The sequence below is a fragment of the Anthonomus grandis genome, chromosome 3 (genome assembly GCF_022605725.1).
Source record: "Anthonomus grandis grandis chromosome 3, icAntGran1.3, whole genome shotgun sequence".
Lineage (NCBI taxonomy): Eukaryota > Metazoa > Arthropoda > Insecta > Coleoptera > Curculionidae > Anthonomus > Anthonomus grandis.
Genome location: NC_065548.1, coordinates 36443953 through 36460683, shown reverse-complemented (window position 1 = coordinate 36460683; position 16731 = coordinate 36443953). Strand labels below are relative to the sequence as shown.

General features: G+C 33.0%; 2 protein-coding genes across 5 annotated transcripts in view; both read left to right on the top strand.

Annotated features, from left to right (window-relative positions):
* Nucleotides 1-16731, top strand: part of LOC126734472 (homeobox protein extradenticle) — a 69545-nt gene that overhangs the window by 26700 nt on the left and 26114 nt on the right. The window lies entirely within an intron of this gene.
* On the top strand, nt 7862-15702 carry LOC126734474 (uncharacterized). The gene is made up of 2 exons (XM_050438126.1): nt 7862-8423; nt 8517-15702. Exons 1-2 carry the CDS (start codon nt 8412-8414, stop codon nt 9516-9518), a joined length of 1014 nt encoding a protein of 337 aa, XP_050294083.1. The 5' UTR covers nt 7862-8411; the 3' UTR covers nt 9519-15702.

The window sequence follows — 16731 nt, the reverse complement described above, 5'->3', positions numbered from 1 at the left end:
ACAACATAACGAACGGAATACCGAGAAAAAATAATATTAGGCACACACTTAGAATTAGTATGTACATAAAACATTAATTCTAAGGATGGCAACAACATAATATGGTTATACATTTATTTTTCAAGACTTATATCTTAATAAAAATGTACCTACTTAATATGACAAATAACAAATCTGGAAAATATTTTCCTATACTAACAATAGAAACAAGACACTTAAAGATAAAAACTCATCATAATACTAACAACTAAGAACAGTCGTTGCAAAATTGTCTTTTTGAAGCAAAGGTCTGTTATAATGATTGGCAAAAACAGAGGATTTCTCCGACCAGCCAGCTGCAAGCCGAATAGAGTCATAAGATACTCCCTTTCGCGCAGCTGCAGACGTCGCAGCATGGCGAGTACTATGAGCTGTGAATTGGTTCGTATCCAACCCACTGTTCTTTAGAATCACCTTTAACCATCTAGAAATTGTTTGAGAAGTGACATCTCTATGAGGTTTCTTAACAGTAATAAAAAGATTTTTTGACGTCTGTCTTAAATTCTTGGTTTTAGTTAAATACTCAATTAAGGTTCTAGCTGGACAAATTTTCCTATCTTGATTAAAGAAAGGCAAAAGAAGAGTAGGTCGAATGCGACCTTTGGCTGAAGTTTTAAGTTTTTTAGGTATTTTAACCTCAACTTTGTTTTCATCTATAATAATATTTTTAACTTCTATGTTGGCTAAAGTCTGTACTCTTTGACCAGTAGCCAAGGCAATAAGGATTGCTAATTTATATGTGAGGTCTTGAAGGCTTAATGTTTCATTAGACATAGATTTAACATATGTCAGAACAATACAGGGGTCCCCTGTGTAATTGTATCTGGGAGCAGTAGGTCTTAAACTATGGACCCTTTTAAAAAACCTCTTAATTCTAAAATCCGAAGTTAATTCTGGCCCCAAAATTTGAGTAAGAGCTGCTCTAAATGAATTTAAAGATGTATAAGTAGCTCCATTTTTTTTAAATTGGGTAGTAAAAAATTTTAAAATATCTGGGACAGAGGCTGAATAAACATTCATGTTTCGAGATTTTCTAAATTGCCACCACAGTTTAAGACCTGAATTATATTGTTGAATTGTAGAGGTAGTAATGGAGGCCAAGCAAATTTCTAAAGCTTCTTCACGTACTGAACCAGCTCTCAGGGCTTGGAGGATAACACTCCTGTCACCAGGGAAATTTTTCGCCTAAGTGGATGAGGCACGTTCCTAAAAGAAAGTAAACGTTCGTCAGCCTCGAAAACTAAAGGTGTTGATTTTAATAATGATGTAAAAAGTGGGTACCATGACTGGGATGTCCAGAAGGGGAGCAACGACAATTCCTCTAGCTTTTTCCTCTTATTTTGTGCAAAGCACGAAGAATAACAAAAAATGGTGGAAAAGCATAAAAGGAAAACTTGTTCCATTTTATCGTAAAGGCGTCCACTGCTATGCATTCTGAACCTTCTAACCATGATACAAGCTTTTTGCATCTAACGTTCATTTTTGAAGCAAAGAGATCAACTTCTGGTTTCCCAAAAGTGGATATTATATCTTTAAACATCAAGTTGCTTATTTCCCATTCGGTTTCTTTGGATAATTTAAGTCTGGATTGTGCATCTGCTTCAAAATTGTCTTTAGACTTTATATAACTGGCATATAAATAGATATTTTTACCCTCGCACCATTGCCAAATAATACGAGATAATTTATTTAGGGATTGGTGCTGTACACTTCCCATCTTATTAATATAAGCCATGGCAGTTGTATTGTCAACTCGGAATAATATATTGCAATCTGATGCATTTTCAGCAAAATGTTTTAAAACCAAATAAACAGCTTTTAGCTCTAATAATTTATAAGATCTTTGCGTGCCATGGTGTCAAGATGATGTAGATGACACAATAGGCGGCCAGCATTACTTAGGTATTGCATATATACGTTGTTGCCCCCCCCCCCCCCTCCTTCTTCAGCTAGCATTAAAGTTAAGGCTTGGGAAATTGCTGATATGCTTGCAGCCACAAACTGCTGTTTTCGCACCAGGCGCTCATCTCTGCGGAGTATTTGACCAGTTAAGGCTGCTTTAACCTCGGGATTTAACTGAGGTACTTCCAGAGGTTTTTGGAGAAGAACTTGAATATTCTCCTCACTTAAACCATTCTGTAAAATATTACTCCAGCGAGGGACTACTGCCTCATAAATTGGTGTTCCTAAGACGGTCTTATTTATTGGCTCATCGCCAAGTATCTGCAAATCCTCAGAACTCAAAGATTTTTCTTTTGCTTCCTCTGATTGCACGATCGGGGGCTGAGGATTATTTTCTTGCTGTTCAGAATCACCTGAAGCAATAAAAGAGACATGTTAATTTCTAATTTGTATTAAAACAGAATCAGAACAATAAGCATATTAAAGTGTTATCAAAAACACATAATATCATGTCTCGAACAACAAATACATGTAGGTTGTACAAAAAATATGTTGCCAAAATGGGGTTATTGGCTTTGAATTTGTGTGAGACTCGATGCCATCGGAGATACTACCTGTTCTACTTATTTACGAGACAAGGCTGAAATATAATTCACTCTTTATTCATGTCAATACAACTTTCAATGTATGTTTACATACGTCAATCAATAAAAGGATAAGAAACAAATATACAAACAATGTTTTTATTATACTCGTTTAAAAAAGAAAAACCTAACTAATCTAAGTACACTTAACTAAAAGCAACGCACTGGAACATAGACATTTAACTTGGTTAAAGCAGATTAAACAACACTAAAGTTAAAATTTAAAAAAATCATCTATAAACTATAAACTACTATAAACTTATACACTATAAAACGCATTTTTTAATAAAACCTCTTTAATTCTTTTTTTAAAATTTTATTATTATTTATATATTGGAAGCTTTCTTATTTCCATTGGCACTTTATTAAATTATTTGATTCCCATATGATCATTTTATTTATAAAGATCAAACTTTCCAGTCTATACACTAAATAAAAAGTCATAATTTTATGGCAAGTAAAAGCCTGTCTGCAATCATCCCCATATCCCATGCCCGAGATGGTTCTGACTGCTCTCCTCTGAAGGCCAAAGATTCTATCTACACGGGACACCCCCTCCCCACACCATATGCCGTATGACATAACGGAGTTGACATAGTATGCAGAACTCAACACCCCGAGCCCAACAGAGCACTCCAGATTTCTGACAAGAACAATGTTTGACCTAAGTTTCTTTGCTAGGTTATCAATGTGGACATTCCACCTCAACTCGGGATCCACATATACAGTGTGTCCCAGGATGAGCGAATTTATACGTTAAAATTACAAAAAATGTTATAGTTAAAATTTGACCGTTTGGCATCCAGCCCGGCTTGATTAAAAAATAAAATTTAGCATATTTTTATTTTTTTTAAATCAAGCATGCCTTGATACGAGCATGTTTTAAATTTTATGAGTAGGTAAAGTAGTATTTCTAGGCAAGATAGAAAAAAAGTTTCAAAGAAAAAGTTATGCCCGATTACCGAATTTCATAACCATAGGCCTACTTTGAATTTTACGTTTTGTGTACCAATAAATTTTTTAATTCATATTTAATTATTAGAAAAAAACTAACTAGTTTATTTATCTAATAGTTAAATCACTGATCTAAGAGTTACAAACCATCCTCAAAAATATGTTTGTAATAAAATGTACATAGTACGTCTAATTTAAGAAGAAAATTTATTTTATTTACTTATTTTAAATTTATTCAATGTAGCTACCTCCATTATCGAAACATTCTTCAATATCTTTCCTAAACGTTTTAAAAGAATTTCTAATAGATCAGAAATGGTTAAATCAGGTGACCTTGGCGGCCACTCAATTGGGCCGCGTCTTCCAATCCATTGATTCGGAAAAGTTCTATTCAACCATTCTGCTACTCGAATAGTGGAGTGCGCTGGACAGCCGTCGTGTTGAAAATAAAGATTTATTCTTTGATCAACTGGTAAAGGTTCTAAGTATTATTCAAAAAATCTTTCCAAAATTTGAAGAGACGTTTCTTGATTAAGAGATCCTTCAATAAAGTATGATCCAATAATACCTAAATGGTAAGATATGGCGCACCATGTGTTACCTTTTTGAAAATATTGCCTCTTGCCATGGATTACAAAGTTTGGCGTGTTATGGTATAACTAATATTCCGGCAAGACTAACCGGTTTACAGGGACTATTTCTAGGGAGTTGAGTTTGTTCGACAGTCTTGATTTAAAAGTTTTAAACAAAAAGAACCTATCAGGCCGGCTTCGTGGGTTCTCTGTATGGTCAGTTGTCTCAGTCACCCTCACTCACTCAGTAGTAAAACACCTTAATTCAATTTAACTAGGGTTTCTGTAACCTATCAGATCTAGGGAGTTGTTCTTGTTGTTTAAAAATTTTAAATCAATACTGTCGAACAAACTCAACTCCCTAGAAATAGTCCCTGTAAACCGGTTAGTCTTGCCGGAATATTATTTATACCATAACAAGATGGCGCCCAACGTGGGGCCTTAGCTGAGCAAAGAGGGATGAACAAAGGAAATTTAGTGAAGGTATCCAAGACGACCAATACGTATTTGTATCCCTGAGTAGAACGAGGCAAGGGCCCAAAAAGATCGACGCTAATCGTGTTCCATGGCTTCAAAACTTGAGTTTGTTGTCCCATTAATCCGTGTCGCTCCCGGAGGGGCTTTTGCGAAATACATTTGGCGCAATGCCTAGCATATCGGAGGACATCAGCTCTCATTTTTGGCCAATAATAACGACGCTTCAATCGTTCGTATGTCTTCATGACACCACCATGACCAGCCAAAGGATGATCATGATTTTCTTCCAAAATCATACGTCTTCGATCCTTGGGTACTACTTCTTTCAAGAAATCTTCATCATCTCGAAGAGACGGGTAAGAACACTTCACATACTTGTAAAGTAAATTTCCTTCAATTCGCCATTGGGGATAATTAATAGGATTCTCTACGACCTGATTGAAAACTCTTCGATACCACTTATCTGCAACTTCTGGTTCCTGGTTTACACTCAATTTAGCAATCTCTGGCACAGCTCTACTGAGAACATCCGGCACAACATGATCTTGGCCCTTTCTATGAATAACCTCAAAATCGAATTGTTGCAACCGCAATACCCATCTGGCAAGCCTTCCTTTTGGCTCCTTCAGACTATGAATCTATTTCAGACTATGATGATCTGTTATCACTTTAAAGGAATATCCCTCTAAGTAGGGTCGTAATTTCTCGCAAGCATAAATAATGGCCAACAGTTCTCTCTCTGTGGAGGAAAAATTGCTCTCTGCTTTAGACAGAGATCGAGATATGTAACAGATAACATGTTCACCATCATCAAACTCTTGAGATAATACAGCACCGATCCCATACGCTGAGGCATCAATCTGAACCAAAAAGGGTTTCGAGAAATCAGGACAAGTAAGTACAGGAGCGGAAACTAACGAATTTTTGATGTTCTGAAACGAATTTTGACATTCTGGGGTCCAGTTCCACTTTTTGTGTTTACAAAGAAGAACAGTGGGGAGAAATAACGGTCGAGAATTGGGGAATAAAGCGCCTGCACCAGGACGCCATACCGATGACACGTCGAATTTCGGTGGTGTTCTTTGGGGTCGGAATGTTCAATACGGCTGTCACCTTATCCGGGTCGACATAAAGTCCATCTTTATCGACAACATGTCCTAAATACTTAAGTTCGGATCGACAAAATTTACACTTATCCTGAGAGAGAGTTATACCGGCTCTATGAAATCTCTGGAAAATCTCTGTCAAAACCTCTAAATGTTGCTGAAAAGTCTCAGAAATACAAATTACGTCATCTAAATAAACAAAGGCATGTGGCTCCAAGTCAGCTCCCAATAAGGTATCTACCAATCGCTGCCAAGTTGCAGGGGCAGGCGTTTCATTGGAACAAACCCGACAATTTTGAGATGAAATTTACACCATTTGTCGTGAAAGAAGATTCGTCCGAGAATATTATTTTTTTATGAAAATCTCTGTTCTCTAAAATTTTATCGCCTAACCAAGTAGAAAATAATAAACGGCGCGCTTCATCCCCCTCTTCTAAAGTATGCAAGTACCTTGGTTTGAATGCTTTAATATTGTTGGCATGATAAATTCAGCACCGCCGACCTAGCTCTCAATGACATCCGAGGGTTCTCAGCAATTGAGTCCAAAGCAAAGATTGTAGCAGCATCGTTGTCATCGTATCTCTTTTTCTGCTTTTTTTTCATCTCGACACTACCCGTGGCCTCAAAAAGTTTAATTAATCGTCTCGCAGAAGATATTGTTACTTCGACTTATATATTTTTCACGAAAAAGATTCAAAGCGTACTTTAACTACATACTATTTCCACTACCATACGATTGCACAATAAAAATTTTCTACTCCAAATTTAACATATTTCTCTAAATTCTGATATTATTAATAACTTTTATAAGCTTTACAATATGATAATGACATAAGTACGTTTTTTGTGCATAAGTTTTGACAGTGACAATGTTATATAGTAGCTGCCAGATTTAATTAAGAATGTTTACATTTTAAAAAGTTCGACAAAAACTCGTAAATGCAGCAAAAAAATAACCCAATATAATAAGCGGCATGCATTACACGAGCGACAAATTCCTACCGATCGTAAAAAGTAAAATATTTATTTGGTTTTTGTTAATTAAAAAAAAATTAAAAGTAAAAATCAAAGTAGGCCTAGGGCACCGAACACAAACTAGAATATAAGGATCACTCTAAGCGCCGCCCAAAATGTTGCCTGTCTCACTCGCTTTCTGATGCTACTCTTTTTTGCTGCCCGGTGGCGACTGCGTTATACAGGGGCGTCTTCAATATTAGAACTATAATAGCGTTGTGCGGAAATTTTGTACTTTAAAAATGCCGGCGATATGTTGCGTAGATGGCTGCAGGAGTAAAAAAGGATATACATTTTTTTAAAAATAAAAATGGATTAGTTCACAGAAAAAAATACACGCTTTTCTTCAGTATTTCTTAAATATCTCGGAAAATGAGATCTTACAAAAAAATCTAATAAACAAAAGTTGGTTTAAAAATAAAAGATTGGCTTTATAGGCTCTATAAAGCCAATATGGCTCTATAGGCGCCGAGATACAACTGTGTGAACATAACCCCTTTTTTTAGATAACAAAATATAATGACGTAAAATAATAACTTGAAATAATTTTAAAAAATCACGTTTCTTAGACAAATATCTAGCACGTTTTTTCAAGTATGTACTATCAAAAACTTTAAAAATAAACTTGATTGTAAGTCATTAGCATAAAAATTAAAAAAGTTAGGAATAAAATAAAAATAATTGCAGTTTAAAAAAAAATTATCATAAAAAATTATGTATTTATTTCAAAAATTAAAGCGTAGCCTTCTACAATGGACTATATATAGGTACCAATAATATGTTCAAAAAGTATCAGCGATTTAGAGTACATATTTTTTTTAAATCCTGATTTTAATCTAAAAAAATGCAAAATTTTTGGTAATATTCTGTTATTAGTGGTGGTTTTTAATAGTGAAAGCTATCCGATTTATTATTAGTTGCATTGCAATCATTTGAATGATATAAATTTTAGCCACTTATACCGTCTAACCATACTAAAACTGCATTTTTTTCGTCATTAAGGGTGGTTTTTAAGGGTTTAAGTTTCAAAATATTGATGTGTACTATAATCCCCAATTTAAAACTATATTTATTTTGCATATTTATATGAATTCTAAGTTGTAAAACACCTATTTTCGTTTTATTTTAATTTTAGTGGTTTGTTCTTTCATCCCCTATTTTAAAAGCAAATAATTAGGCATTTAATAAGTTTTTTTTATTTAACTGCCTTTTTATATTTCACTGTTACCGAGTTCCATATGCTGAGTGTTGTTATCACATTATTATGTAAATTTAATTAAATATTTAAAAAATGGCTATATTAACGAAGTTATTATTAATTAAGTGTACAGTTTTACTGTAGCGACTTCGGTACAGTAAACACGTAAAATGTTGTGCTCCGTAAAACACAAAAATTTTAGTGGTCAAACTAAACTTAAGTATTTTTGATTGGTGTTACTGGATATTGAATGAAGTGTTTTAAGAGAAGTGACGGATTAGTTGTTCATTGAAGGCATACCGTAGCTAAAAACATAAAAAGCTTTATAATAAACAATAATTTATCTGGTGTTGCTGGACTAAGTCACTGAATTCCGCAGGAAAAAAACTGCGATTCTAACGTGGCCAGATACATACGTTGTCGAGGCTGTGCAGGAAACAGAATTGTACTATGATTTGTACAATTAGCGAATTTGGTTATTTGAGATATTACAAATAGCAGTAAGATGGAGTGCACTGTTTGCCTGGAGGTGGGCGGAAGAAGGAACCCCCTTTTTTCATGTGATATATGCAAGAAAAAATACTGTAAACAATGCAGTCATCTATCACAGGCTGAAACTTCGATTCTAGAATTAAAAGAACATCGAATATTGAGATTTTATTGTGAAAAATGTCTACAATTCGAGACGCACACTCTACTTCAAAACTCAATAGAAGACAAAATAAAAATTATTGAATCCAAAGATGAAATAATAACGTTACTTAAACAAAAACTAACGGAGTCCGAATCATCACGTATACCAATAACAACATCATCATATAGTCAAATAGCACAAACTGAAATAAAAAAATCACCAAAAATAAACATAAATCTTCCCGGAATCATTATTAAACCAAAGCAAAAACAAACTGCCGAAAAAACTGAAAAGGATATAAAGGAAGCTATAGTTCCAAAAGATCTTCGAATTGCCGTAAAAAATACTAAAAAAATAAAAGATAGTAGTATTCTTATTCAATGCTGCAATAAGGAACATGTTGACATTCTAAAAAAAGAAGCAGAATCCAAATTAAAGAACTATGAAGTACAAGTAACAAAATTAAGGCTACCGAGGTTCAAAATAATAGGATGTACCACCAATCTTAGCGAAAAGGAGATAGAGAACTCTATAAGAAAGCAAAACAATTTTATCACCGAGCAAAATAAACTTAAAATAACATATAATAAAAAAGCTAGAAATGACAAAGGTAAATCCATAGTTTTTGGTGAATGTGACCCCATTTTATTTAGTAAACTGATATATGAAAAGAAAATTTTCTTTGGTTGGCAAAGGTATCCAGTATACGAGGATTTGAGTATACAGCGATGTTTTAAGTGTCAACAATTTTACCACAAAATTGAAAATTGTCCTAATGAAGCTGTATGTGAATTTTGCTCCAACAAACATGATGTATCTGAATGTCCGAAATTACAAAAAAAATGCGTCAACTGCATTTCAGCAAACATGAAATACAAAAGTAATTACAACACAGTTCATGAAGCAAACAACCCAGAATGTCCATCTTATCAGTACCAGTTGAATCTTCTGCGAACGAAAATAGATTATCATGGGTAATCTTAATGGTATGTGAACAACCTGAAATAGTACTATTACAAAACCTAGAAGTTCTGGATAATGTATTGCATCAGGAGACTGTCGACAGTGAATCAATTACAAGTAAAATTAATCTCAATAATATTTTTTTTAATATTTTACATTTTAATATTAGATCTATACATAAGAATTTTAATGAACTAGTAGCATACTTGCAAGCTTATGAGTTAAATTTTAGCGATATAATTGTTTTGGGAGAATCTTTTGAAAGTTATGACAATCAATATAATATTGACGGCTATAAGATGTTTTATAATGGAGCAAAATATAATAGAAATGATGGTGTTGTCATTTTTGTAAAATCCGATATAACTTTTGATATTAATCACGTTTTACTTAAAAATTCAAATGTTACACTGAGTCAGATCAATCTAAAAAAAGATGCCACTACTATCAGCGTGATTTGCACTTACAGAACCCCTAATACAGATAAACGCCTTTTTTTGAATGACCTTGGAATTTATTTACAAGAATGTAAAAAAAGTGAATTTAATATTTTTTTGGGTGATATTAACATAAATATTTTAAACAAGGATGATGACTGCGTAAACTCATATCTTTCCCTTTTAAATCACTTCGGCTTTTTATCATGTGTAAACTCTCCGACAAGAATTACCCCAGAAACAAGTACATGTCTTGATCACATTTTCTTTAACAAAAAAAATAATAATACGATGCAGGTCAACTCATATTTACTACATGCTGATGTGACAGATCACTATCCCGTTATGTTAAACACATCTAAAAAAAATTTTAATTGCAATAAAAATAAACATATAATTAAAAAAATAAATAGACTAAATGAACAAATTTTCTATAATCTTTTACAAGAAGAAAGCTGGAACACTGTCCTATCTGAAACGGATTCAGCCAGAGCAACAGATAGTTTTTATAAAATTTTAGTAACCTATCGCGACCAGGCCAGTTACACAAAGACGATTCACATAAAAGAATATGAAAAACGTAAACCTTGGATAACCAATGGTATAATAACCAGTATAAAGAAAAGAGACAAAATGAAAAAACTACTTTTGCAAACTTTTAATGAAAATGATAATCTGATTTACAAAAATTATAGAAATAACCTAAATAAACTAATAAATAAAACTAAACACACATATTATAAAACGGAAATTGAAAATGCTGGCAGTAATCTTAAAAGAGTTTACAAATTAATAACAGAAGCGACTAATGGTCAGTCAAAAATTAAAAAAAACATACTTCCCATTGTAAATAATAAAACTAACATCCCCTTTACGAATATCAAGAGTTTGGCCGATTATTGTAACAATTACTTTACTAACATTGGACTGGAAATGTATAACAAAATTAAAACTAGCCAGAATGAAATAGATGTAAATACAGCCTTGTTGAATTCATTTTATTTAAGTCCAGTTGATAATAATGATATAATTAAACAGATTAACAATCTTAAGAACAATAGCTCTCCAGGGATAGATAACTTTACCTCTTCTTTAATAAAAAAGACACATTTATTTTTAGTTCGCCCCCTCGCCCATATTATTAATTTAATATTCACTACGGGAAAAGTCCCTGAACAATTTAAAATATCAATTGTGTCACCTATTTTTAAATCCGGAGAAAAAAGTAATATAAATAATTATCGACCAATCAGTGTAATAAATAATTTTGCTAAAGTTTTTGAGAAGTGCCTGAAAGATAGGTTAATGACATTTTTGCAAAGTAAAAACTTAATATCGAAACGACAATACGGTTTTCTTAGTGGGTCAAGTACAACAGATGCCCTATATCAACTTACTAAACAAATAACAGATAAACTGGAAAAGAACAAGAAATGTATTACAGTATTCCTGGATTTGGCAAAGGCCTTTGATACTGTGCCCTATGATCTTCTCTTGGATGTTTTATCTTCAAATGGAGTTAGGGGCCCAGTATTGGAGGTTTTTCAAAGTTATTTAACTGGAAGGCAGCAATATTTAAAAATTGAGGATACATTAAGTGAACCATTAGAAATAAAAATAGGAATACCTCAGGGAACCGTGTTAGGACCTTTACTGTTCATTACATATATTAACTCACTAACAGAATTAAAAATTAAAGATGGTGCTGTTATATCATACGCAGATGATACGGCAATAATTTTCTCTGGAACAACATGGGAAAATGTGAAAGACAGTGCAATAATCGGAATACGTAAGATAAAAAACTGGCTAGACACTTTTAAATTATCACTTAACATATCAAAAACTCACTATATTGCATTTTCATTAACTGAAGCAAACCGCCCATCATTTAATTCTCTTGATATAGAAAACAATACACAACAGGATAATATTATTAAAGAAGTTTACTTCACTAAATATTTGGCTGTTACTATTGATAAGCATCTAAAATGGAATCACCACATTTTAAATCTAACCAAAAATATTCGAAAACTCTTACACAAATTTTACATTCTAAAACAAATCTTAAGCCGGAAATTGTTGGTTGCAGTTTATAGGGCATTGGTTGAATCATTGATTAGATACGGTATTGTTGCATGGGGTGGACTGTACCAAACTTCTTTGAAACCCTTAAATGTGGTACAAAATTATATTTTAAAAATCATGTTTGGGAAAAATAAACTATATTCAACCAATTTATTGTACTCATGTGATATATTTGATGTCCGATCACTTTATGTTTTGGAAGTTTGTTGCTTTGTTCATAAAAATCCTGAACTGAATATTGCTGTAACACATACCTTTAATACTCGCAATAAGATGAATGAACACTTAAAAACTCCCAAAAGTAATACAAATTTAAATAAGCGTTTTATAAATTATTTTGCACCAAAAATATTTAATTTAGTTCCAAAAGATATAAGAAAAATAGCGAATAAAAAAAAATTTAAGAAATCTTGCAGACATTATATTTATACAAATAATAAAAAAGTTAAAGAACTATTTAACAGCAGTTAAAATTATAAATTGGAATTTATATAGGTTAGGTTTAAGTAACCGAATATGTAGTTTAGGTCTTAAGTGAATATAAATTAGCATCAGATGGATTTATTGATATTTTGTAATATAAAAAATCTTGTTAACAGGCTCATTCAGGTTTTAAGTTACCTAGGTGCCTATGAGTATGTTCCTACATTCCTACATTCATGTAATTTATATTATTATGTATTGATGTATGAATAAATTAAACAAATAAATAAATAAATAAAAATGTAAAAAAAATATTAGGTAGGTAGTTTCTTGGTCAGTTGAGAAAAGAGCATGAAAGGAACATAAAGCTAAGATTTAATTGTGTACATTCTAATAAACTTAATTTTAAAGCTATCTACCAAGTGTTTTTCTTACAGTTATTTGTTCAAAAGAGATACTTAATAATATTCTTTCAATTTCATTTTAACAATAATACAAAGTGCCTTTAATTTCAAAAAATTCCATATATTACACGCTGCCCGCCGCGATGTACGAAAATATTTCTTATTAAAAATGTTTCAAACACCCCCCGTATCGTAAAGGATTGCCGCCGAAACTAAATAATGATTTACGACCGCGTAAAAAAAGTCGGCACTGTTTAGAAGTCCCTACTTCAAACGGCCGCAAGAGAGTGAACCTACTGTCTTGTTCTTTATACTGTGCCTAGGGTTATGAATTTCGGTGTTCGGGGATAATTTTGCATCATAAACAACTTTTTCTTATAAACTTTTTTTATATCTGGCCTAGAAATACTACTTTACCTACTCATAAAATTTAAAAAATGCTCCTATCAAGGCATGCCTGATTAAAAAAAAAATGCTAAATTTAATTTTTTAAAGAAGCAGGGCTGGATGCCGAACGGTCACATTTCAACTACAAAATTTTTTGTAATTTTTACGTATAAATTCGCTCATCCTGGCTCATATCAAATCGGCTCACACTGTAGATCCAATAATTTTACGTTTGTGATACCTAAATTTACATCGTTTAGATTCCTTAAGGAAAATGTCAGTTTCTGGGTTTTTTGTTTATTGATAAGCAGTTTGTTTGAAGCAAACCACAGCTAAGGCTCTGTGCAGGTCTCCAAGCATCCCTATAAGAGCGTCCAGTGTCTTGCCGGACAGTGAGATTGTTGTGTCGTAAGCAAAGGGAACATACTTGACCGAATGTTTTACCTCAGATAGCTCATTTATCAAGATTAAGAAAATTATTGGACCAGGATTGAGCCTTGGGGGACTCCAATATTGTTGATTCTCTCAGCAGAGAACACACCATCCACTCTTACAATCTGTCTATAATTTTCAAGATGTGATTTGATTAAATTTCTGTTGTTTTTGTGAATTTATAGTGTTTAAACTTGCCCAAGAGGATGCTATGAGACACACAGTCAAAGGCCTTGTTAAGGTCAAAGAACAAGGCGGAGCAATATTCCAGTTTTTCAAATGCACCCATCAATGCCTTAACCAGACTGAGAACAAACAGCCTGGAGTGGTGTCCCTGCCAGACCTGAAACCATACTGCCCATCTGAGAAAAGTTTATTTTGTTCAACATAGGCAACAATTTGTTTTACCATACATTTCTCACAAATTTAGAAATTGTTGATAAGATGGAGATGGGTCTATAGTGTATAGGTGTCTTCTTTGTTCCCTGATTTCAAAAATGAATTAACAATTCCCAGTTTCATCATATCAACCTGGGGCCGTATTTTTGAAACCATTCGACTGTCGTGATTCGCATACGAAATTAGAGGATTTCGCACGAAAAATCGATATTGGTATTTTCGACCGCTTCTTATGCGAACTTTTTCGCATGCGGTGTCTCGAATGGGTATATACCATTCGAATTTCAAAGTTCGTGTGCGATTTTCAATTTGATTCTGCCACTTGTTTTGATTTTAAACTAGTTTTGTTTTTTTTTTAATTTGTGTGAGTTGGTTAAGTATTTTCGTAGTGTTTTTTTTCTTGTTTATTAAAAAAAAAATTACAATAATCAATTAGCAAGAATAAACAATCTTGTGCAAAGAAACGTCGTCGATGCACTGGAAGAGACTGAAACTCTGATCATTTCTTGACCGATTTGAAATGTATTCAGATGCTCAATTTAATAAATTATATAAATTAAGCAAGCCTATTACGATGAAATTCATGTGCTCTTTATGTGCTCCAGAAACTGTGTAATCTGTCCGCTATTTTTATCCACAAGGCTTGTGCCGTTTTAGCTGAAAAATCTTGGGTGAATTTGCTCGACTTTAATTCCGGGTGCTCTTCTATAAATAAAATTAGTTTTTTCTTTTGCTCACTCGACACAAAACTGCAATAATTTTTATTTTTTGAATTTTTATCTTAAAAAAGAAGTCAATTCGAAAAACTCAAGAAACGCCATGAAAAAAACCTCAAAATTCCCTCATGTTTTTAAACTTAAATTTTAGGTTAGGTTAAAAAAACTTTATCGTCTACATCCCGTTTGACATGGCCTCCGATAGCACTCGACTTTGCTACGTTGCCACTACATTTCATGTTCGTATGCGAATGAAATTTCGAATGCTGTTCAAAAATGCACTTTTTATTTCGTGTGCGAATTTTGCCGCTCGACTTTGTACGCATTCGAAGATTCTCGCATGGTTTCGAAAATACGGCCCCTGGTGAGAGGGAAAAGAATAAGGTTTTTTTATCGATTTTAGTAAAGGCATTGTGAGGCCGTAAATGTCAGAGCTTGGGGTATATATTTTACTAGGTTCATAGCTGTAGTAGAGAACTCATTGAATTCATTGGGGTTAGTAGATATTTTGGTCTTATTTTGATCTCTTTTCTATACATTTTGTAACCTGTTTTTATTACATTTTTGCTTTTAACAAAAATTGACTTTCAACATCAGTCAATTCTTTAATAGAGTGGCACATATGATAACGGCAGCTTATCAGTCTGGAAAACATTAATTCTTGGTGGGTTGGCATGAATTATTCTAGAGATGCTTTGAAAGAAATTGTGGGCGCCGTCCACTTTGATATGTTTATTTAAAGTGCTGTTTAAAGAACCTTTAACGGGCAAATTGGTTCTTATGTAAACAAAAGGATGTAAAGAAATATAACAAAGTAAAACACAAAATAAGCCTCAATTAACACTATACAGGGTGCCTCGGATTAAATCGGCACTATTGGTATCTTTGTTAATATTTAAGATACAGGGTCGTTTAAATTAGCAGACTAGTAGGATTTTTTCTGTTGATTAAAATGGTGAAAACAGAAAAAAAATTGAACATCGCGTTTTCGAGAAAATGTGAAAAATGTACTTTTGTTAAATATAATCCCCTGTATATTTTTACATAAATCAAAAGATAATAATTTTCTTAATAAAAAAGTTTTTTTACACTAATAGCCTAAACCTAAAAATAACAAAGTTATAGCGATATTAATAATTTTGTCAAATTTAGGCAAGTTGGCCTTTTTTGAGAGCAAAACAAATAAATCATTGTTTGAATAATAAAATGACAGTAGCCGTAGAGATTTTATTAAATAAAGAATACTGACAGTTACATGTTAGCAAAGTTTGTGATTTTTGTAAAATCTAAATTAGTAAAAAGCTACCGCCAGAGATTCCAGACTCGTAACTTGCCAAACCGTAGATACTTTTTAATTCTCTACAGAAAATTTAGAAGTAACGAAACTATTTAAGGTATGCTTAACCGTAAAAATGTACACTATTGGTCCCAAGAAAATCTTTTCCTTACTGATCCCAGAAATCCTCAAAATCAATTTAGTATAAACGTTTGGTGCGGCTTAATAGGAAGCCAAGTAATAGGACCTGTGTTTTATGATGGCACTTTGACTGGAAGGAGTTATATTGATCTCATATTATCTGGAGCGCTGGAAGATTATTTGGATAATGTTAACTTGGAGAGACGGCAACAAATCTATTTTGAACAGGATGGAGCACCTCCCCATCAACTAAATGATGCAAGAATATTACTTAATAGACTGTTTGACGATAAATGGAATGCGACACGTGACCCGATTCGTTGGCCACCTAGGTCACCAGACCTAACCCCTCTAGATTTTTATTTTTGGGGTTACATAAAAAATGAAGTGTATAAAAAAAAATACAGAACCGTTGATGAACTTCAAACACATATTAGGCAAATAATTGGATCAATAGATAGAAGATCAATCTTAAAAGCTACAAGACGTGTGCTTAAGTGTGCTCAGAAATTTATTGAACAAGAT